The sequence below is a fragment of the Haemorhous mexicanus genome, chromosome 17 (genome assembly GCF_027477595.1).
Source record: "Haemorhous mexicanus isolate bHaeMex1 chromosome 17, bHaeMex1.pri, whole genome shotgun sequence".
NCBI lineage: Eukaryota > Metazoa > Chordata > Aves > Passeriformes > Fringillidae > Haemorhous > Haemorhous mexicanus.
In genome coordinates this window covers 13,686,031-13,706,195 of record NC_082357.1, presented here as the reverse complement: position 1 = coordinate 13,706,195, position 20,165 = coordinate 13,686,031, and the positions used below count along the sequence as shown (strand labels likewise).

The window sequence follows — 20,165 nt, the reverse complement described above, 5'->3', positions numbered from 1 at the left end:
AATGATGCAAACAAACACATGGGGGGGGTGGGGGGGGGGGGGGGGGAGATGGACAGCACCAACTCATTCACCAGTGATCAAAACTGCCATGAATCCAATGGCAACTGCAGGTATGGATTAGAGAAAGAGCCTTTGCCTAACCCTGGGATACAAACCCTTCCAGTTCTCAGTGGGAAGATGTGCTGGGTTGAGACTGGCTGTGGTCTGGGATCTGCAGGAAACAACATCAACAGGTGCCACAGGGCTTTGGAGGCAATAATGTCCCAAAGCCATCAGTGTCTTTGGTCTGAGTAAGGCTCAATGTGAGCAACTGAGCTTCTAAGAAACAAGGTAGGAGAGAGAGAACAGCCATTGGCTGCTTCAGCTGGGAAGGTCAGAGACAAATTCCACATTTATTTTCATCAGACATAAATGTAGGAAGAGAGAAGTACAAGGATTGTGCTGAAGGAACTGACAATGGATTCAAAGATGGTAACAAGGTGATTTATTTTAAACCTCTGTCACATCGTTTAATTAGTCTCCAAATCCTCCCTTGATAATATGAGGCCCATTTGTACTTCCCCCCTGCTGGCCCACTCACACTTAGCCAAACAGATACATGGATAAGATGGAATTCATCACACCAATCTTCTCCCACTAATGAAGGCAGATCACCCTGCCCTTCTGGACTGATATCACAGTGCCATTCCCAGTAGGTACATATCTTTCCTCTTTTTAGCATAAGAAACTGGGTTTTACCTGTCCCTGGTCCTATTTTCATGTTTGTCTCTGGGAAGCAGCCTCAGATACAGCTGTTGCTGCAGCAAATTTATCTCTGTGAAAATTCCTGCTTTGGTTTTGCAAGTGTTTTAATTAACGTACATTATTTTAGTACACTTTACTACTGATAGCATGTAATTATCTCCCCACAGGTATATATTTAGCTAACCACTAGGCTGATCAAAGACTTATGAAATAAGGTACTTTTGCAACTGACACCAGATACAAGCAAAGGCCAGCAAGATGGGACCAAAGGAGGAGGGAGGAATTCCCCCTCCCCACTCCTAAACTCAGGGCTCAAATTTCACCACTTAAAAAGATAACCATAACATTAATGTACACATTTTATCACCAGAGCAGGAAGATGCATCAACACTCAAGTGCTGTGAAGGAGAAAAGAACTATGTACATGCTAAACTATTAATCATTGGTAAGTGATCTCCTCTGCAAAGTGTTTTGAGGTTGATGAAGGAAAATGGCTCTATAATAACACAGAGCAAGCAATCTGCTTGCAATCACAGGTTCATTCTCTCAACTGCTTTTGCCATGTCAATCCCTAGGTATTATTATCTCTGCAAGGCAATTCACCATTTTCCCGAGGAGGTCTGGCCATGGAAGAGATTTCAAACTCCACACCCTTTTCTTATCCTATTCAATACTGGAGTCTGGTTTCCACTGCAAGCACAATTTTAGATGAATGATGCTGAAACCCCAGCAGCTGCTCTGCTCTCACCGCACCAGACTGTTCATGCAATTAAAAAATAACTGACTGGATGAAGCAACCTGGGGCCATAACTTTTCTCCAAATTACTGGCTGATAGAACGTGCTTCTCTCTGTTGAGCTTCTGCAAGAGCTGGTAGCCTGTGATTTCTCTTTCTCCTTGATGGCTGCAGCTCCTTAACCTGTGCTGGTGGGAATTCATCAGATTGAAATGAGTGCTTTGGAGCCAAGAGGCATCCTGTGCCAAGCCACATGTTTCAGAACCATATCTGGTCCACAAACCACTGAAGGTTTGATCCTTTATTAAAAGCACTGGGTGCTTTGTCATCAGTTTCAGTGGGCACGGGATCATTTAGGTAAATCTTTGTTTCCTGACCTTCTTGAAGGCCACTCTGTGCTGCCTCACACACCTGCAGACACTGTGCCTGTATATTCCTGCAGGACCACTGACCACCCAGGTGAGACCCTGAGTCTTCAAAGGGTGGCACACAGAACAGTAAATGTGACCCCAACCTCCAAGGGAGGCTGTTTTGCTTTTTACTTCTCCTTTTCAGACACTCAGATGAAGTGTGACAACTTTTTGGGCCACATCTGAATCTTTGGACTAAAAGCTGCAATATTATGTGTTACCCTTGTTAGTGCAGAAAGGAAATCTCTTTTGTATCCATTGACGTCTTTTGCAAAATGCTCTGTGTTTTTTGAATTTATTTCTATTTTTATTTCTACTTCTATTATTTCTATGCCATTATGTACAAACTTCACAGCATTTTTTAGAGAGGTCTTCACTAAGATGAAAACCTCAGGGCAACACTCCATTAGGCTTTTATTTTTAGAGGTTGGGCTAAACCTTCTTGAAATTGGTACGTTTAACTGCATTCCTTTATTTAAGGTAGCTGAAGGAGACATTAAGTCTATTGCCACCCACAATACAAGATTGCTCAAGAACCTGAAGGCTCTGGGAGGACAGTTTGGAGTAGGATATTAAAAGGAAAGAAGGTTACGTCTGGATGCTACGCTTCAGGTGGAGGAAGAGACAGAGAGACAGAGTATGGAAACAAGCAGAGAACGGAAACTTCAAAGAGCCTGAACAATCACTGATATAAGGCCTGGACTGAATACAAGGATTTGGGGTCACATTGCTGCCTGGAGCAGGTGTGGAGCTCTAAGCAAGGCAACTGGTTCTCAGTGCGTGAATTCTTCTGTGGTCAGGAAAAAAACACTGTGAGAATTCTTGTAAGCAAACAGAAACACATCAGAAACATCTTTCTTTGTCACAGATCCTCCCATCTGGATCCACCAACGAGACCCTGAGTTTTGGCCAGCAGCACAGGTCAAAAGCAGGAAATGTGCAGCAAAACCTCCTGCACATCTGTACCATTCCACTCTTCCTGCTGGATCAGGTTAAGGTGGCATAAAGAGAACAGCCCTGTTCCTCTCACCCTGCCAGCATGGGCAGCTCAGGCCAAGGCTTGAATCACTGCTGCCTCTAATTGAATTGGAGATGGATCCTCATTAAGGACGTCCATTCTTACCCTAACAATCCAAATTTCCCCAGATCTTGCTATAAGCAGTTTGAGCAGCTTTATGTGCTCTTCTACTCTGCAGGGAACTCCTTAAAACGAGGCCCCCGCCACTGGCTTTCTTCCTGTAGGTGAATTAATCTGCCTTGCATGAGTAATCCTATTTAAAACAATAGGTTGCCTTGCAAGAATGAGGGAAGCAAGTTTGGAGCATGATTTTCTGCAAGTACTGTAAAAAGGGCACATAGTAGTTCATCAGGGGACACTTCAGCCATAAAACGACAGTTACCGGTAAAGTTCAATAATAAAATAAAGGATAATTTAATAAGAGGATTTTAAACTCATTTAGCAGGGTCTAAATTTGGAACCCTTTCTTCAGGTGATCAGACACACTATACATTCCTAATCTTACTTTCTGTTAATAAGGAAAAAAATATTAAAAATTAAGCAGCAAACAATGTATTCCTTCTGCCTTTTTTAAAAAATGATGTGATGTTATGTTATATTATGCTATGCTATAGAAGTACTCAATGTAAATAAATTAATTTTGGTAAAATAGAAGGTGAAGCTAGACACAGATACTAGCACTAGCCTTTGATGTGTGACACAGTTCCATATATCTTCAGACAGCACAAGTTCCTCACCTCATTTAATACCAGGTAACACAACCCTGCAGACTCCAAGAATCCTGCAGTGGCAGGAGGGAGGAGTATGGAATAAGACTCTGTGAGCTGAGAAGTAAAAGCTGCAGAGATTAGTGTTTATGTGGGAGCTCTGTGGGCTCCTTTCAGCATCCTTAATTTAGTTTTCATCTCTGATCCGCTCTACCAGTCCTCTGTGGGATGGAGATTTCATATCCCGGAATCCCGGGGTGCTGTTTGACCTGTCAGGGGCAGCGGGGGAACGGCTGCTCCCTGTTTACCGCTGCAGCACTTTGCTTTTCAGCTCCAGCACAAGAAACAACAACAAACCCTGACACTGCCATGAACCTGCACGAGAGGATTTCAAGCCTCTAGAGGTCACTACACGGGGACCATCAGCCGCAGCCGCTGCCTGCGAGTGACACCTGCTGGAGTCACACCTGGTGCCACCACCCAGGGCTGCAGGTGTGCCCAGGGTGGGCCCGAACCCCCCAGAAAGGCTCTGGGGAAAAACAAAATAAATCTGGGTGGCTCTTTCCCTGAGCTGGTGCAGTCTCACCTTAAGTTCTGCATGAGTTTTAGGCACCACAAAACAAAATATAAAGCAATTAAAAGGAGGGCTACGGCCGTGGGGAAAGGTCTAGGGGAGAAGCAAAGCAAGGAGTGGTTGAGGTGACTTGGGTTGTTCAGCTGGAGGAGACTGAGGGGAGATTGATCAGGGCTGCAGCTCCTCCCGAGGGGCAGCACAGGGCCAGCTCCAATCTCTGCTCTCTGGGAGCAGGGACAGGATTCAAGGGAATGGCTGGAATGTCAGGGCGAGTATCAGTAAAAGGTTCTTCTCCCCGAGGGGAGTGGGGCACTGACCAGGATCCTCAAGAAATGGTCACAGCCACTGTCAGGGCTGCACAGGCTGTTTCATGCAGGGCCAGCAGTTTGACTCCAATCCTTGTGGGTCCCTTCCAACTCAGGATATTCTGCAATTCCTGTTTCAGGAAAATAAAATTTATCTTTATTGGCACATTAACTGCTCCACCACTCTGGTTGTGTGGGTTTATTTATACTGTATACCCCAACCCAGCCTCTCCTTTTGCCTTTGACACCCTTCCAGAGGAGCTGGAGCAGAACACAGCACATTCCCACAGGGAAAACTCTTCAGTGGGCACCGAAAAAGAACTTCTTCCAGTACAATAAGTGACAATTTCAATGTATGTTGCAGTATATGCTATCTGTGAGCACATATTTACAATGTTAAAGCTGTAACTTAAGAACACACTGGAAAAGGTTCATTTGTGGGACATCGACAAGATTGCTGATGGAGACGTGTGAAGATGCTGATGACAACTTGTGAATTTTTCTATATTTCCTCACAATCTGAAGCACTGCAAGGAGGACACCTGACACCCCATAACGTGGGACGGTGCGAGGCGCTGCCCTGGGGGACTGAGGGACATGATCAGGAGTTGTTTACCATCTCCTGAGGAAGAGCACAGCTGATGAAGGGACCTGCTGGACTGGAAATGTAAGGAAAATCCCTCAGGTGCCCCAGCCCTCTGCCAGGCTGGCAGTGCCTGCGGCAGCTAGGGCAGAAGGTGCAGCCCCCACTGGGGAATTGGCTCCCAGAGAGGAGATCACAGAATCATGGAATGTTAAGGAATTGGAAGGACCCTAAAGATCATCCAGTTCCAAGCCCCTGCCATGGGCAGGGACTACCTTTCACTGGATCACATTGCTCCAATCCCCGTCCAACCTGGCCTTGGACACTTCAAGGGATGGGGCAGCCACAGCTTCTCTGGGCACCCGGTGCCAGGGCCTCACCACCCTCACAGGGAGGAAATTTTTCTGTATGTCTAATCAAAATTTCCCCCACTTCCAATTAGTACCCATTACTCCTTGTCCTGTCCCTAGGACAGGCTGGACGGGCTTAAGGCGGCACCGGGACTGCCACGGTCCCTCCTGAGGGGGCCGTGACACACCCAACATGGCGCCGTGACACACCCAACATGGCGGCGGCCCCGTCCCGCCCGCCGGCCGCGTTCCCGCCCTTCCCTCCTCCCATGAGCCCCCGCGCCCGTCCCTTCCGGGCACACCAAGATGGCGAAGCCGGGTGAGTGCGGGGGGATCAAGGTGACCGCGGTGTTTCCCTCCTTCCCTCCCTCAGCCCCGCGCTGACCAGGCTCTGTCCCTCTCCCTGCCGCAGTTCTCCTCAAGGACACGAAGCTGATGGACGTGAAGCTGGGCCAGCTGGGCAGCTGGCTGGCCATGAGGGACTTCACCCCCGGCGGCATCTTGGGGGCCATTCGGAGAGGTGAGGGGGCTGCGGGGGAGGGTGCGGGACCCTCATTCTTTCTCCTGACGGAACCAGGGGAAATAGCACACAAGAATCCTTGCCTGCCGGAGAGGATGTTGCCTGGGGTAGGGTGTCTGGCAGCGCAGGGGCTGCTCCATGGCCAGTTTTGCCTTCCCAGAGCAGTTTCTCCTGTAACATCTCGTTTTTCTATCTGTAAATTTATTTCTTGTGTGGGCTTTATGCACTGGATGTTTGTTCTCGGTGTTCCTTCTTGTATAAAGGGGAAATGGGGTGCCCTTAGTCCTGAACCCGTTGGCTGAAAATCTTGGGGTTTCACAGCATCACAAGTAAACAAAAAAGGATTGAAAGGCAGTTGATCCCTAGAGATGGTAAAAGAGGAGACAGAGCCATTATGGATCACTTGGGACCAATGTCATTTGCTTTAGATACAAATGTCATTTGGGTAGATTTAAACATAAAATGTCAAATGCAAGTGTCTGCCTTTGATAATTCATGTGTGCATGTGTATAATGTATGGAAGAGTTAGATAATTCCAAAGCAGCCTAATAACATTTAGGAAAAATAATGGGGAAATGGGTTTTTTTCCCTTTTTTTTTTTTTAAGGCTTAGGTCTAATAACTTGGGATCACCTTGCTCAACCAACACACAGGTTGCCTCCTCTCAGACTTGCTTCTGAGACCATCAAATGTTTAATTACAACCAATTTCTTGAAGTTTTGTGAATCTAGGCTACTGCTTTCTCTCCCAGGGTAACTAACAACTCATCTGGCTGCTCTGAAAGATTTTCCTCCTCCACAGGTCACGAGAGATACTACAACAAATACATCAACGTGAGGAAGGGGGGCCTCGGGGGTCTCTCCATGGTGCTGGCTGGGTATGTCATCCTCAGCTACATGTGGAGCTACAGCCACATCAGTAAGTAAAAACCATGGCTGAGTGTGTGCAGGACAGCTTGGAAGGTTGCCTGGGGATAAAAACAATTACCTGCTGCTGCTTTTAGAAATAGAATAAAAGATTATTGGCAAAAAAACTTCTTTTAGCCAAAGAAAACTTGAATGCTTACTGAGTATTTTCTTGGCAATGAAGAAAGTTTAGACCTCGGTGCCTGTCTGACCTGACAGCACCTGGAAAATAAATGCTCAGGGCTTTTCAGAATGCTTTCTTGCCTGTAATTTCAGGTGTGGTGGGGTTTTCTCTTGTGAGTTCAGCAGAATTAACTTGCTGTGCTTTGCTGCAGAGCACGACCGCAGGAGGAAATACCACTGAAACACCCTCAGAAGGTGAAGGTGCAGCTCCTGGCACAGCTACCCTGAGAGAAGACATCAGAACTATGGATATTAAACCTGTACTCTTGTGACCAATAATAAAGTGCATACACTTTACATTTCCTGAGCTGACACTCTCCTAATTGAATTATTAATTGTACTGTGCAAATAAATTTGTCTTCTGAGAGTTTCACTGCTCAGGGTAAGTTCAGAGGGAAAGCAGCTGCTCCTTTGGCTCTGTTATGAACTGGGGGAACTGTTGGCAACTGATTCCTGTTTGATAAAAATGATAGCATGGGATTGCTTCTTTCTGGCCACTGGGGACAGGCTGGACAAGGGGCTGAGAGGATGTGTTGTGATTTGAAAGAATATCTGAGCTTTGTGTGCCCTGAGGGTGTTTCTGGTTCTCAGTCAGGCTCTCACCAGGGGCTGGAAGTGTTCTGGGCAGTTTTCCATCATTGCAGAGCACCTGTCTGAGAGGAGACAGGGCTGCTGCTCTCCTCCTGTCACTGCCTCAGGTAACCCAAAATTTCCTTCAGAACTCCTTTCACTGCCAAAACTTGGAGGTCATTCTGAGTGAGAATAAGCTTCAGACTTTTAATCTATCAAAACAAAGAAAAGGAAACCTTTCCTCCTTGACTTAAATGCAGCTCAAAGGAGCATCTGTGGGTTTGGCCCCAGCTCTGAGCTTCCTCATGCCCCAAAAATCACACCAACACCTGGAGCTGGGCACTGCTGCCCACCTGAACTATCCTTGTCTGAACAGCAGGGAGGGTGAAAACCACTTCTTGAGGGATATGAACAATCTCCCAAGGGCTTCAGTGGTTACAGGAAGGTTTTCAGTGTTGGAAAACTGGTACTGAAGCCCAAAAGCTCCTGAACTTGATGGGGAAGGTGATCAAACACTGGAGTGTTTTAGCTCCCTTTCCACAGGCCCAGCTACAAACAGATCACAGCTCAGTCTGAGGGGGGCACAGAGTGTTATCAAAGTGTCTGATGGTCTGCGAGTTCAGACTTGAAACTTCCACAGTGAAATAAGTGCAGTCATTGACACCAACACAGGCTCTGGTCACTTCTCTTAATCCAGCCACAATTACCTTGTTCTTCAAGAAAAATAAATTCACAGCCAGCTTTTGCCATCAGTACATTTCAATAAAAACAAAGTATAAAGGCAGGCAGCAAATGAAGAGATGGGGTAGAATCAATAAGGCCCACATTGTGGATTTTTTTTTTCTTTTAATTCACATTTTGTCATTGGCCCTTCTGAAATAGTCATCTCGAAATAAATGGGGTTTGTGTTGAAAAAAAATACACTTTCAGAAGGAATCTACCAACACTTTAAAAGCAGTGTTCCATAAGAATATACAGCTCCACTTCCTGCTCTCTAGCATGGGAATACCTGCTCAGTGTGAGCTGGATGATGGGGGCTGAGACAAGGCTCTTCTATTCCTACTCCAAGCCGTGCTCTTGTCCCTCCTTTCTGCAAGTGGGAACTGAGCACAGATGCAGCTTTCCTATAATCATTGTTCCTTATTGTCTGGCTAACCAGAGAGATGCCAATTTATTCTCCCCCTGATCAGTTCTCTCCCAGAGAACTGATTTCTAACCTTCAGTACAGCAAGAAGCACAGAAACAAAGTGAGTGGACACAGGTTTTACTGCCTGATGTACGTGAGGGGTTTCGTCAGCCACCAGGACAAGCTCACCAGGCTGACCTGGAAACAGGACTTGGCTTTTGAAGAGCTACAGGACAGCAGAATCCCTGCTTCCTCACTGAGGAGAAGGCATTGCAAGTGTTAAGTTTTCCCAGTCAGTCTTCCTGCTTCCACAAGGAGGGCTGAAATGCTGCAGATTCTCCAAAGAGAAGCGGCAGAAGGAAAATACTTTAAAGAAACACTGGCCTAAGATGTGTTTATGTGGAGTGCTGCACCAGTAAGGGCTTGGTTTATCTACTGGCTTTTAGATCTACCTTTCATAAGGGCTCAATGAACACAAGCGGAGGCCAAAATTGATTTTAAAAAGGTTAAAACTTAAAAAAAGTTGGGAACAATTACAAAAATGTTGCTTAGCAGCAGCCAGCCTCTGACCAGTTCTTTCAGTAATGGCATTAAAAAAACAACCTGATTAATAGCTCCAGACATTGTGCTAGGCAGAAACCTTTCCTCAGTGGTAACAGCTCCCTTGCACCTTCCTGCTGCTCCTTCACTGTCCACTGAGAAAGGCCAGGTGTCCTTTGGTGCATCTGTTGGCATAATGACCTTTTTCACCACACTGAAAGAGAAAGAGACAGGAATTATTGCAGAGATACAGCTCTTTCCTCCTAGCTGCTTTATTAAGCCATCTAGCAACTGCTCCCATTTGGAAGCTTTTCCACACGTGGAAGATGCAGCATTTAGCAGGTGCAGTGAAACAGGGTGTCAGGAGGGACAGGATTTATGGGCTGCTACCACGCCTTGGAGCAAAAACTGCTTCTATGCTGGGAGTAACCTGATGCCATGTTACTCTAATGCATTTCCAAGGAGAGAACCCTCAGCACACAAGGAGGATTTCAATATTTGAGGCTTCTCAGACTACTCCACGTGATATGCACCATATCCATGGGGGCTCTTTTGATCTTCATGAATAAACAGAGAAAAGCACCTCTGAACTTGAGAAAGTCACAGATTCGTGACTTTGCATCTTGAAGCTACTCAAACACAGAGAAATGCCAGTATCTGGTGCAACAGCCTTCTCCAGATCTTTTTTACTTGCAGATTAAAGAGGCAGCTATTAAAGGTTTTCAGTGAAATGGATTCAGCTATCCCTGTCCAATCACAGTGACTTTCACCCAAACAAGAACCTAAGGCTCAGAGCTGACATGTAAAATGTTGTAAATGTCAGGGCTAAAAGGACAGGAAGATTCCTTGTCCTTTTCTAGTGATTGTGGCTTTTGCGGAAAAATAAGGAGATGGAAACTTGATTGTGTCCAGATTTTCCTGGTGCTCCTCAATGAGCAACCAGGGTGAACAACTCATTCCTTGGTTTGACACCACAGGGTGCATTTACAGCTCAGACACTGAGCAGCTTTGCAAACCTAATTTCTGTTAATTTCAATGACCTTCCAGGAGAAGAGAATCTACACCCACCAGTGTAAGCAAATCAGCTTATGAGACAAAAAAAATTACTATTAACTCTTATTTTGAAACGTGCAGCTTAACAGTCTCCTTTCAGTCTCTGGGGCAGGGTTTTCCTGTTTATTAGCAGACAGCAAAGTCCTACAGAACTTGTCATTGTCACAGCAAGGCAGCAACCTCAGAACTCAAGGCCAATTCCCACAGCTGTATCCAGGCACCACATAGTGTCTACTGAGCAAACCTCAGAATTTATGGACCTTTTTACACTGTGAAAAAGCCTTCTGCCTTCCCTCCTGAGCCCTCCCCTCTGCATTACCTTGTAGCAGGTGACCTGCTCCAATGGCCGGGGTCCTCTGTTCCCACTGTTGTTATTTTGAGATTGCATGACTCCAATGACTTGGGGTGTCCTCTGTTGGGTAGGAGAAGAGTTCTGACTCGTTAAGTGCATCAAGGATAAAGATCTTTGTGGTTTTTGTTTTGTTAAGAAGGGAAAAGAGCACCCCATATGTCAAATGATCAATTTTCCTCCAAATCTGTGTGTGGGTGCTCTGCCAGCTGGAGCACCAGAAAGAAGAAATCAAGCACTGAGCCTTACAAAGCCCAGTGATCCTGTTTTTCTCTGGAAAGCAGATTTGGAGAGTAGGTTTAGGCTGCTAAAATATCATTGCCATCACGGAGGGATGTCACCCTGATTACAAAACCTGGCAGACTGCTGCACAACCACATATGATGTGTTTCTGTGTAGCGTGGGAGTGTTCTGTGACATGATCTCCATGTGAAGTTGGAACAATTGTGGGGTTTCATCACTACAATGGCACTCAGGGTTGCTCACTGTTTAATTCTCCCTTCCAAACCCAAGAGCCTGGGTGCCCAATTTTGACCACTTGACAACCTGTTCTATTTTAAAGCACAGTGGGAGAGCTTTGAGGGCGGCTGTGTGGGGAGGCAGAGAATCTGGGTACCTTTTGCTGTGTTTGTGTTGGCTGAGGCAGTGGTGGTTGCTCTGTGGTTCCCATTGGCAGTTCAAACCGAGGGCTGGTTTAGATGGAAACAAGAAAATTGATTCTCAAATCATATGCCAACATTTTATCATCAGTTCAGTCAAGTAACTCCAAACAACAAAACATTCAGCCAGTTAAATCTGGCTCACAGGAAACAGGCCTCCCCCTCCCCACTTCTCTTTACATATGTGTTGCATATCCCTCTGCCTCCTGGAATATAAATCCATGTGATTCCACTGCACTGATGCCACCTAATCACCATGCCAGTCTTACTTGGAACTCCCTGGAGAGGCCCTGCCCCATTTCATAGACTGGTTTGGGTTGGAAGGGATTCAAAGCTCATACAGTTCCAACAGTTCCAACCCTCCTGCCACAGGCAGGACTACTTTGAACTATCCCAGGTTGCTCCAGCTCCATCTAACCTGACTTTGGACACTTTCAGGGATGGGGCAGCCACAGCTTCTCTGAGCAACCTGTGCCAGGGCCTCCCCACACTCACAGGGAAGAATTTTTTTCTAATTCCTAATCTAAACCTACTCACTTTCAGTTTGAAACCATTCCTCCTTGTCCTGTCACTACATGCTCTTGTAAATACTTTTTCAATCCTCAAATCAGTAAAAATTTGGCCCAACTAAACACTGGCAAATCCCCAAACCATTGGGAAGCACGGGAGCACCCTCATTTGACATGTACCAGACTACAAAGGAAACACAAGGCTGCAGGGCAGGCCTGGAGCATACTCACTGCATGAATTTACAGGCAGGGCCCTCTGGACAGAATCCTACCAGGTAATTCACACAAATGACTCTCCGAGTGTGCCGATGTCTGCACAGGGGACCTGCAACAACACAAAGCTCAGCAGCTCACATTCCATACATCCACATCCCAGCAGATCCCAGCACATCCACCAGCAGAGCATGCAAAGATGGAACAGCAACACTCCCCTTGATCTGCAGGCACAGGAACAGAAACTGTGGGAGGCACATACCGTGTTTGCAGAAGCCTCTGTCATACCAGGGACAGTCTTTGATCTTCGACTCCGGGTCAATGTGCAAGAATGGACATTCTTTGTTACTGCATTCCCCTGTACCAAAGGCAAACACACTTCTCAGTCAATTGTGCAGGTCTGAGATCAAAATGACTCTCAAAACATTACCTGGATCATGTAGCTCCCACAGAGCTGTTACCAACATTTTTAAGTTCAGGCACAACAGTCTCACTGCCTGCCTTAACCTCCATGAAGAGCTCTAAGGACTCACCCCTGGTGAGCCAAGTTCTACCAGACTGGATGATTTATGTTTTTAAAAACAATGGGGGAACTAAATTTGAAAGAGCAGTCACGGTAACAAAACCCAAACATTTAGTGCACCAGAAGTGTGGAGAAACTACAAATTGCACACTAACCTCAATCCAAGGAAACCTACAAGACTGTAGGTTTCTGGCACCAAGTTGCCTCATTATGTCCAGATCTCCAGAGCTGGAAAGCAAGTGCACAAAAGTTTTGCACACCCATGCCCCCTGCTGCTCATCAGCTCCCCAAAATCAGAGTCATGCAAAGACCAGCTGCTCAGCCTACTCATCTCATACCCCAAAAAAACAGAACTTAAGGCAAAAAAATCAGTAAAACCAGCAGTTTCCCTCCTCTTCCTGTATGGGACAAGCAGTCAAGTGAAGACATCTACAATACATCACAAATTTATGTGGAGAATAAGATGGAGCAGATCTGGAAAAATGTCAGTCTAAGATCAGACACAAGAAGAATGTAATGCCATGAGGAGGGATCTTCAGACTCCCACACCTGCAGGAGCTGCTTACCAAATTTGGAGTAGAAGTAACACTCAGGCATCTTGGTCATGTCATACTCGTGCAGGAACTCGCACTGGTCTCCCTTTTTGCACAGTCCTCGTAGCCAGTGTTTACAAACAACTGTCTTTTCCCCACTGATGTGTCTGAATGGGCACATGCCTCCTGTGGAAGGGTGGGAGAAGGGAAAAAAGAACAATTAAAGTGGGTCACACAGGGCAACAGCAACCTCTCTGCAAGAGGGGTTTCAGAAGACATCACCTATGATTTCAGGCTTAAGTAATAACAGCAAAACAGGGAGTTCCAAAACAGCCTTGTGATACCCTCTACTGAGTTTCACAACAAAGTCTCCAGCTCTTAATCCTGGCAACTACAAACCACAGCAACTAAAAGGCAGATGCACAGTAAAGTCAGCTTATGGTGAGTTCAAACCTTCCTTTAACAGTTGCTTTGCTTATTAACTTCCCAGCTCCCTCAAAAAATACCATTATTTCCCAATTGCTGCAGATACTTCAACATCCTTCAGTTTTCTCCTCTATCTAGGTTATCCCCTCAGCTTTACAAAACCAAAGCACTATAATCAGTGCTGGAAAATCTGTTTTCACCTTCCCATCCTATGAGAATAATTGCCTTTTCCAATATTCCACACAACTTGCCTTTTCCACATGCCGCCTTTAAAAAAAACTCACAGACAGCCGCGCCCGATTCTGTGGGGAGAACAAGGAAACATTATTTATTTTATCAAAGCTTCATGGCAACCTTTAAAATATTTCCTGCCCCAGAAAGAAAATCTGATCTCCAAGAGAAAAGCAACATTTTGGTTTGGGGAATTGACTTTCCTGCGAGAGTTCCTTGTGAAAGCCTGGTACTCAAAAATATCTGTTTTCTTCTTGAGGGACAGCAAGGGGAGTTTGCAGAGATTTGAAAGTGCTTATTTTGCTTTTCAGCTATTTAAGTTCTCAACTGGGTTTCCTCTACTGTTAAGTCAGTCATATCACAGAATATCCTAAGTTAGATGGGACCCCACAGGGATCATCACAGTCCAACTCCTGAACCCTGTATTTGTAGTCATGGCATTAAAAGTTTTATATTTCTTTACCAGAACTGCCTGAAACAACCATTAGCATGTTATTCCCTGCAGATTCTGACAAAGAGGAACATTCAAGGGAGTTAAACACAAGTTCAGTAGCCCTGCCAGAAAAAATCAGCAAACTGTGAGTCTCCTGAGTCCGTGTCAGACTGAAGGAAAGATTTAGAGAGTCAGCCATGGATATACCTACAGCTGATGACTCTTCCCATTGAAATACCTCATCTACCAAAAGGAAATGAAAAAGGAAATATAAAGTACTGTGCAGGAGAGTGATGTTTATTCACGGTAACATCTCAACTTTAATTTTCCAGCCTGGCTGGCAGTAACTACGAATTTCACTAAGTAAAAAAGAAAAACATCTGGTTATGACAGAAACCTCACGGGGAAAGCGGAAGTTGGGAGGATCTACGGGAAAGACCTGAGGAAGAGGCTCAGATCCCTGCAAACCTCCCAGGCACCCCAGCCCTGCCCAGCCCACCCTCCTCGGCCCCAGGGCCCCGGCCCGAGCCCCCCGCGGAGGAGAGAGCCCACACGCACTGTCCATGCCAGGGAAGGGGAGCGGCTGTGCCCCCAGCTGCTGCTCCACGGCCAGCTCCAGGTCGAACGTGATGTGATCCACGCTGGCGATGAGCTCTTGCATGGTGGCAGCTGGGGGCCGCCGGCAACGGGAAGGTAGGGGCGGAATGGTGGCGGTGTTGGAGGCCGCGGGCGGGCGGGCCCGGGCGGGCCCAGCCCGGCCCGCTCCGCTCCGCGCCGGCAGCTCCTGCAGTAAGGGGAGGCGGCGGCGGCAGCCCCGTGGCCGCCCCGCGCCGCCCGCCCGCGGAATGACGGGACCCACGGCGGGCACGGCCGCCCGGCGGGCAGCGCGCGCGCTCCGGCCAATCAGCGCTCGGGGCGCCCCAGCCCGGCGGGCAGCGCGCGCGCTCCGGCCAATCAGAGACTACCGGGGACACGCCCCTTCCGTGCGCGCAGGCGCCGTGGGTCAGGAGCGGGGTGAGGGGGGTCGGTGTGAGGGCAGGGCCGGGTCCGGGTTTTGATCCCGCTCCCGGTCCCGCTCCGCAACCGCTCCCGCTCTGCACCCGCTCGCTTCCGGGGACAACGGGCATATAATGGGCTCCCTGCGGCTCCTCGTCCCCCGCTGGTGCCGCTACGCTTCCCCCGCTGTGCTGCGGGCGCGGTGCGCAGCCCCCGGGGTTGGACCCGGGCAGGCGCCGCTCCTGTCCCGGCCCCCAGGCCAGGGCCCGCTGCCGGGCTGGAGAACTTGCAGCTCCTCCCAGGCTTCCTCCAAACTGCCCGGCAGCGACCCGAGAGAGATCAGTGCTGGCAGCTCCGCTGGAGCTGCCGAGGAGCAGAAGGATGACGATGATGATGATGAAGGTGTGGAGTTCGGGACGCTGTCTGATAAATTTTCCTCTAGGAAATACTACCACAAAACCACAGCACGCTTTCGGGATTTAAAGCTTCAAGAAGAAGGAGAAGAAGAACCAGAAAGGAGACCTCGACGTGGCCCTAAGAACACTCCATACTGGTACTTCCTACGGTGCAAGGCCCTCATCAAAGAGGACAAGGTTTGAGCCCAGCTCTTCTCTTGTTTTTAATAGCACTGATGAAAGATGCAGCTCTGACCAGCTCTCTATCACTTGGTATCTTTACAGAAAGAATTAAAATAAGAATTTCCGGTAGAATCATAATAAAACAGTTTGGGTTGGAAGAGACCTTAAAGATCATCCAGTTCCATCCCCTGCCATGGGCAGGGACACCTTCCACTATCCCAGGTTGCTCCAAGCCCTATCCAACTTGGCCTTGGACACTTCCAGGGATCCAGGGGCAGCCACAGCTTCTCTGGGCAATCTGTGCTAATGGCTTTCTTCCCTCACAGTAAAGGATTTCTTCCCAATGTCTAACCTAAATCTCTCCTCTGTCAGCATAAAACCATCCTTCCTGTCCTGTTACCACATACCCTGTCCAAAGACCCTCTCCAGCCTTATTGTGAGGACCCCCACATTTTGTAGGACTTGCACTACAATCTGCCCACAGCTGCATATGTTAATACCCCTTGTAGTTGATTCTCTTGCTGCCTCATGATGGATTTTTCTCATCCTTGTAGCTGGCAGAGGCTCTGGAGCTGTTTGAGGTGCAGATGCTGAAGGAGGAGCGTGTCCAGCCAGAAGAAGGCAATTACACTGTTCTCATTGGTGGCTGTGGCAGGGTTGGCTACGTGAAGAAGGCATTCAGGCTCTACAATGATGTAGGTTTAACTTCTCCTTCAAAGTATTTTCTAAGCTAGAAGCATTTCAAGCATTCAGTCACTTTGTCTGCAAAATGCCTCTGCATTAGTGTTGGCACTTTCTTAGCCTGAAACTCTTAAAAACGAGTTGAAAAATTCAAGCTGTCCTTTTGCAAAAAAGCCAGTTCAAATCCTTCTTCTCTTCCTTTAGATGAAAAAACGAGGGTTAATCCCCACAGAGGCCACTTACACAGCCCTGTTCAATGCCTGTGCCGAGTCCCCATGGAAGGACTCAGGGCTGCAGAGTGCCCTGAAACTGCGGCAGCAGCTGCAGAGCAAAAACCAGGAGCTGAACCTCATCACCTACCACGCCCTGCTGAAGGTCTGTGCCCTCTGCTCAGACCTCAGGATGTGCTTGGATGTACTCAAGGTAAATTGGTTGCTTTTTTCCTATTAAACCTATTCTGTGCTGTGGTTAAAGCTCCTGGGAGTTGACATGTTGCATTGTTTCATTTCCAGCAGAGATAATTATAGATCATGTGTTTCTGTTTAATTGATCCTTATTGTCATAGAGTGAAATTGTCTGTACCAAAGTCTAAGCTTAATTACCTAAAAGGAGGCGGCTTTGGCTTTAAAACTGGCTGGGTGTGTCTAAAACGTGTTACATCTATCCCCAGGAGATGAAGGGGTGGTATTTGACTTCATGACATAGAGTAAGCAGGAAGTTTAATGCTCTCTCTGCTCTTTTCAGGAAATTGTGCAGAAGGGCCATGTCCTCACAGCTGAGACTTTCAGCTTCCTTCTCATGAGCTGCATAAAAGACAGCGAAAACGGCTTCCGATTTGCCTTGCAGGTTTGTCCTCATGTTCTGAGAGGGGGGAAAGTGCTGCTGTGTTTAACTCATCACCTGAACACCTGGAAATAGCAGTGGGGTGGTGAAATGGGAGGAGTTCAGCTCCTCCTAACACTAGTTCTGAAAACCAGACTTTGCTCAGGACATCTCGTACACTGGTAAATAACCCTGGATCATCTCACAGGGCTCTCCAGCTCAAGGCCACTGTCCTTGTCATGCTGTAAATTCACTCCTTCTCACAGATCCCATTAACAGATGTACTTACAGGCTGCTGGAGATGCTCCTGTTATTTAATATCCATCTTCCCCTCTTCAGGTTTGGCAGCAAATGAGTAAGCTGGGAATAAAGGCTGACAGCCACACCTACAACCTGATGCTGCGCGCGGCCAGAGACTGTGGGATCGGCAATCCCGCAGTGGCCTCTAAGCTCCTGCTCAGCCCCCCTGAGAACTCACCTCAGCTAAAGCTGCCACCTGGCAGGCGGAAGGAAAAGGTGAAAAATCAGAGGAAGAAGGGATCAGAGAGTGCTGCTGTCCAGCTGGATGTGGAAGCTATGGAAAAGCAGTTATTTCAGGAGAGTTCGATGCAGCCTGAGGAACGGATCCAGCAACAAAATAAAGATGTGGCTTGGGCTGAAGCAAGACCAGCTGCTCCTGACAGCTCCAGTGTCACTCACAGCAGGGCTGGAGCCTTGATGAGGAGAGCCCAGAGTGAGATGGAACAGGAACAGCCACACCCAATCCAGAAGCTGCCTTTGTGCAACCTGCCCAACTTGTTGGATTCCAGGGTGGCTGACACAGCCGTGGTTTCCCTGGGGACAGTGGCCACACCATCCCACAGACTGGCTCTCATGGGGGATGTGGAGGGATTCTTGAACAAAATGAAAGAGGACAATGCAGAGCCCAACATTAAAACATTCACATTACTGGCTGAGCTAGTGGAACCCCAAAGCCCCTCAGAATCCTCTTTGCTGGCATTGCTGGATGCTCATAAAGTAAAAGTAGATGTGACCTTCTTTAACACTTTAATGAGGAAGAGAAGTAAACTGGGAGATCTGGAGGGAGCAAAGGTGAGAGAAAAACCTCAGAACCAACCTCATCACCACCTGATGTCTCAGGCCTCTCTTTTGCTGAGACCCATCTCTCTGTCCACAATAGAAACTGGGATCTCACACCATTTCCCACAAGGTGGTGCTTGGGTTAATTTCTAAGTATTTATGGATTCTGTTCTCACATGTCCAGCTCCCTGTCTGGAAAGCTACAGTAAGAATTTTTGGGAAGTGATGCCAACACTTGTATCTTGCAGAGCATGCTGCCAGCTCTGGTGAAGAGGGGACTGTCACCTAACCTGCAGACATTTTGTAACTTGGCAATTGCTTGCCACAACCAGCAGGATGGACTGCAGCTGCTCTCAGATTTGAAGGTAATCAAAGAAAAATCCTCTGCTGCTTGGGGTCTGAGCTGCGGGAAGAGGGAAAGTGAAGTGTTAATGCTTTGAAAAGACCTGCTGAGGTTTTTATGAGTGGTTTTGTTCTCTGCCCAAAAGAGCAGCTCCAGAGTAGCTGGAGCTCAGGTGGTCTGTCTTAGCTGGTGCTGGCACTGCACAAGCTGCTTCACGGGTCCTGTGATGAGAGCTGTGCTCCTTGTGTATAAAGTGCCTCTCTGCCTTTTCCTTCTGCAAGTCCTGCACTAGTCAGCAGATAAACTTGTTTAACCATAGCATTTGCTCTTTCCAGAGGTCTGGAATAACTCCCAACAAGTACATCTACAGCAGCCTCATTGGTGCTGCTGTGAGGCAGCTGGATTACAGTTACCTCACGGAGATCCTGCGGGACATGAGGAACCAGCAGGTGCCTCCCAATGAAGTGATCATCCGGCAGCTGGAGTTCGCAGCGCGGTACCCTCCCAAATTTGACAGGGTAAGGAGCCACGACTGGCAGGCCATGAAGGCTTCACAAAGGACACCAGCAAGGGAGGGGAATCATAAATATGATTGTTTAATGTCTGCCTGAGTGTCCTTTGGGTTTGTTTCTCTGGTCTGACGAATACTTGATTGCTGTTTCTTCAGTAGCATCTTACAGCTCCTGCAGGCTGAAGTGAGCTCTCATCTAACAGAAACTTGTTCTGGTGGCTTTCTCTTTGCAGTATAAGCACAAAAACCCGTACCTGGAGAAGATTGATGGTTTCCGTGGCTACTACTACCGGTGGTTAAAGGTTATGGCTGGAGAGGAGACCCCCCACCCCTGGGCCAAGTACAGGACAGCAAAGCCTGGAGGGCAGGACAGAGAGGCAGAGGCTGTGCAGGAAAAGGGAGCAGGATGCTGAAGTTTCAAGTTCTTCCAGCACAAGGAAGATGCATGACTTGTTTCTTTAAACTGGCTTGTAGTAAAGCTGCTTTGTGTATCTCCAACCCCAGTTCTTGCAATAGTTAAATAATAAAATATTTCCTTTTGTTTAAGGAGGAGCAAATACATTTTCAGTGAATTTCCTTCAACTGCTGAGGATTAGAGGGGCTGTAGTTTAGCAAACCCTGTGCAAAACAAGGATGAAGCAAAAAAATCAGATTTAGCAGGGGTTTAGCTCAATGCTGGTTTTGTCTGTCCTGTCATTTCACATGTGACCTCTAAGTCTCTAGACTGCTGGCATTCCTGAAGGGATCTGTGCATTAATTCCAGGTTACAGACCTCAGCAGAGAATTCCAGTGAAATGCAGCTTCCATCTGCACGTGGTCAGGGAAGAAATCAAGAATGTACATTTGGGAACTATTTCCTTTCTACACAGCCTTTTAAACTGACTTATTTGAGAAAAAACCCAGAGCAGCTCACAATGTGCAGAGCAACCTTCAAGCACCCAGAACACATCCAACAG

General features: G+C 47.4%; 3 protein-coding genes across 4 annotated transcripts; 2 read left to right on the top strand and 1 right to left on the bottom strand.

Annotated features, from left to right (window-relative positions):
- The first annotated feature begins 5,648 nt into the window (after window positions 1-5,648).
- On the top strand, window positions 5,649-7,330 carry ATP5MF (ATP synthase membrane subunit f). Its single transcript, XM_059862011.1, has 4 exons — window positions 5,649-5,745; window positions 5,839-5,946; window positions 6,747-6,863; window positions 7,186-7,330. The coding sequence occupies exons 1-4, from the start codon at window positions 5,733-5,735 to the stop codon at window positions 7,212-7,214; spliced, it is 267 nt and encodes an 88-aa protein (XP_059717994.1). The 5' UTR covers window positions 5,649-5,732; the 3' UTR covers window positions 7,215-7,330.
- A 947-nt stretch (window positions 7,331-8,277) lies between these two features.
- On the bottom strand, window positions 8,278-15,015 carry CPSF4 (cleavage and polyadenylation specific factor 4). Of its 2 annotated transcripts, XM_059862007.1 has the most exons (8): window positions 14,757-15,003; window positions 13,786-13,836; window positions 13,142-13,294; window positions 12,315-12,410; window positions 12,071-12,164; window positions 11,288-11,360; window positions 10,642-10,734; window positions 9,221-9,483 (listed from the first exon to the last, which is right to left on the bottom strand). In XM_059862007.1, the coding sequence occupies exons 1-8, from the start codon at window positions 14,857-14,859 to the stop codon at window positions 9,415-9,417; spliced, it is 732 nt and encodes a 243-aa protein (XP_059717990.1). In that variant the 5' UTR covers window positions 14,860-15,003; the 3' UTR covers window positions 9,221-9,414. The 2 variants fall into 2 exon arrangements, with proteins under 2 accessions (XP_059717991.1, XP_059717990.1); XM_059862008.1 differs by lacking the exon at window positions 12,071-12,164 and having other exon boundaries at window positions 8,278-9,483; window positions 14,757-15,015.
- A 176-nt stretch (window positions 15,016-15,191) lies between these two features.
- Window positions 15,192-19,766, top strand: PTCD1 (pentatricopeptide repeat domain 1). The gene is made up of 8 exons (XM_059862006.1): window positions 15,192-15,787; window positions 16,327-16,467; window positions 16,658-16,876; window positions 17,198-17,299; window positions 17,615-18,367; window positions 18,604-18,720; window positions 19,034-19,216; window positions 19,443-19,766. The coding sequence occupies exons 1-8, from the start codon at window positions 15,329-15,331 to the stop codon at window positions 19,620-19,622; spliced, it is 2,154 nt and encodes a 717-aa protein (XP_059717989.1). The 5' UTR covers window positions 15,192-15,328; the 3' UTR covers window positions 19,623-19,766.
- Window positions 19,767-20,165: the final 399 nt, after the last annotated feature.

What these genes read in the sequence shown, in the direction of transcription:
- ATP5MF (XM_059862011.1), top strand. An exon ending in CTTGGGGGCCATTCGGAGAG is followed by an intron (nt 5,947 to 6,746) that starts GTGAGGGGGCTG and finishes CCTCCTCCACAG; the next exon opens with GTCACGAGAGATACTACAAC. An exon ending in GTGGAGCTACAGCCACATCA is followed by an intron (nt 6,864 to 7,185) that starts GTAAGTAAAAAC and finishes GCTTTGCTGCAG; the next exon opens with AGCACGACCGCAGGAGGAAA.
- PTCD1 (XM_059862006.1), top strand. Translation starts at nt 15,329, where the DNA reads ATGGGCTCCCTGCGGCTCCTCGTCCCCCGCTGGTGCCGCTACGCTTCC. An exon ending in CATTCAGGCTCTACAATGAT is followed by an intron (nt 16,468 to 16,657) that starts GTAGGTTTAACT and finishes CTCTTCCTTTAG; the next exon opens with ATGAAAAAACGAGGGTTAAT. An exon ending in ACCCTCCCAAATTTGACAGG is followed by an intron (nt 19,217 to 19,442) that starts GTAAGGAGCCAC and finishes TTCTCTTTGCAG; the next exon opens with TATAAGCACAAAAACCCGTA.
- CPSF4 (XM_059862008.1), bottom strand. Translation starts at nt 14,859, where the DNA reads ATGCAAGAGCTCATCGCCAGCGTGGATCACATCACGTTCGACCTGGAG. An exon ending in CAGAGGCTTCTGCAAACACG is followed by an intron (nt 11,361 to 12,314) that starts GTATGTGCCTCC and finishes CATCTAAACCAG; the next exon opens with CCCTCGGTTTGAACTGCCAA. An exon ending in CAACACAAACACAGCAAAAG is followed by an intron (nt 10,735 to 11,287) that starts GTACCCAGATTC and finishes CCTACCCAACAG; the next exon opens with AGGACACCCCAAGTCATTGG.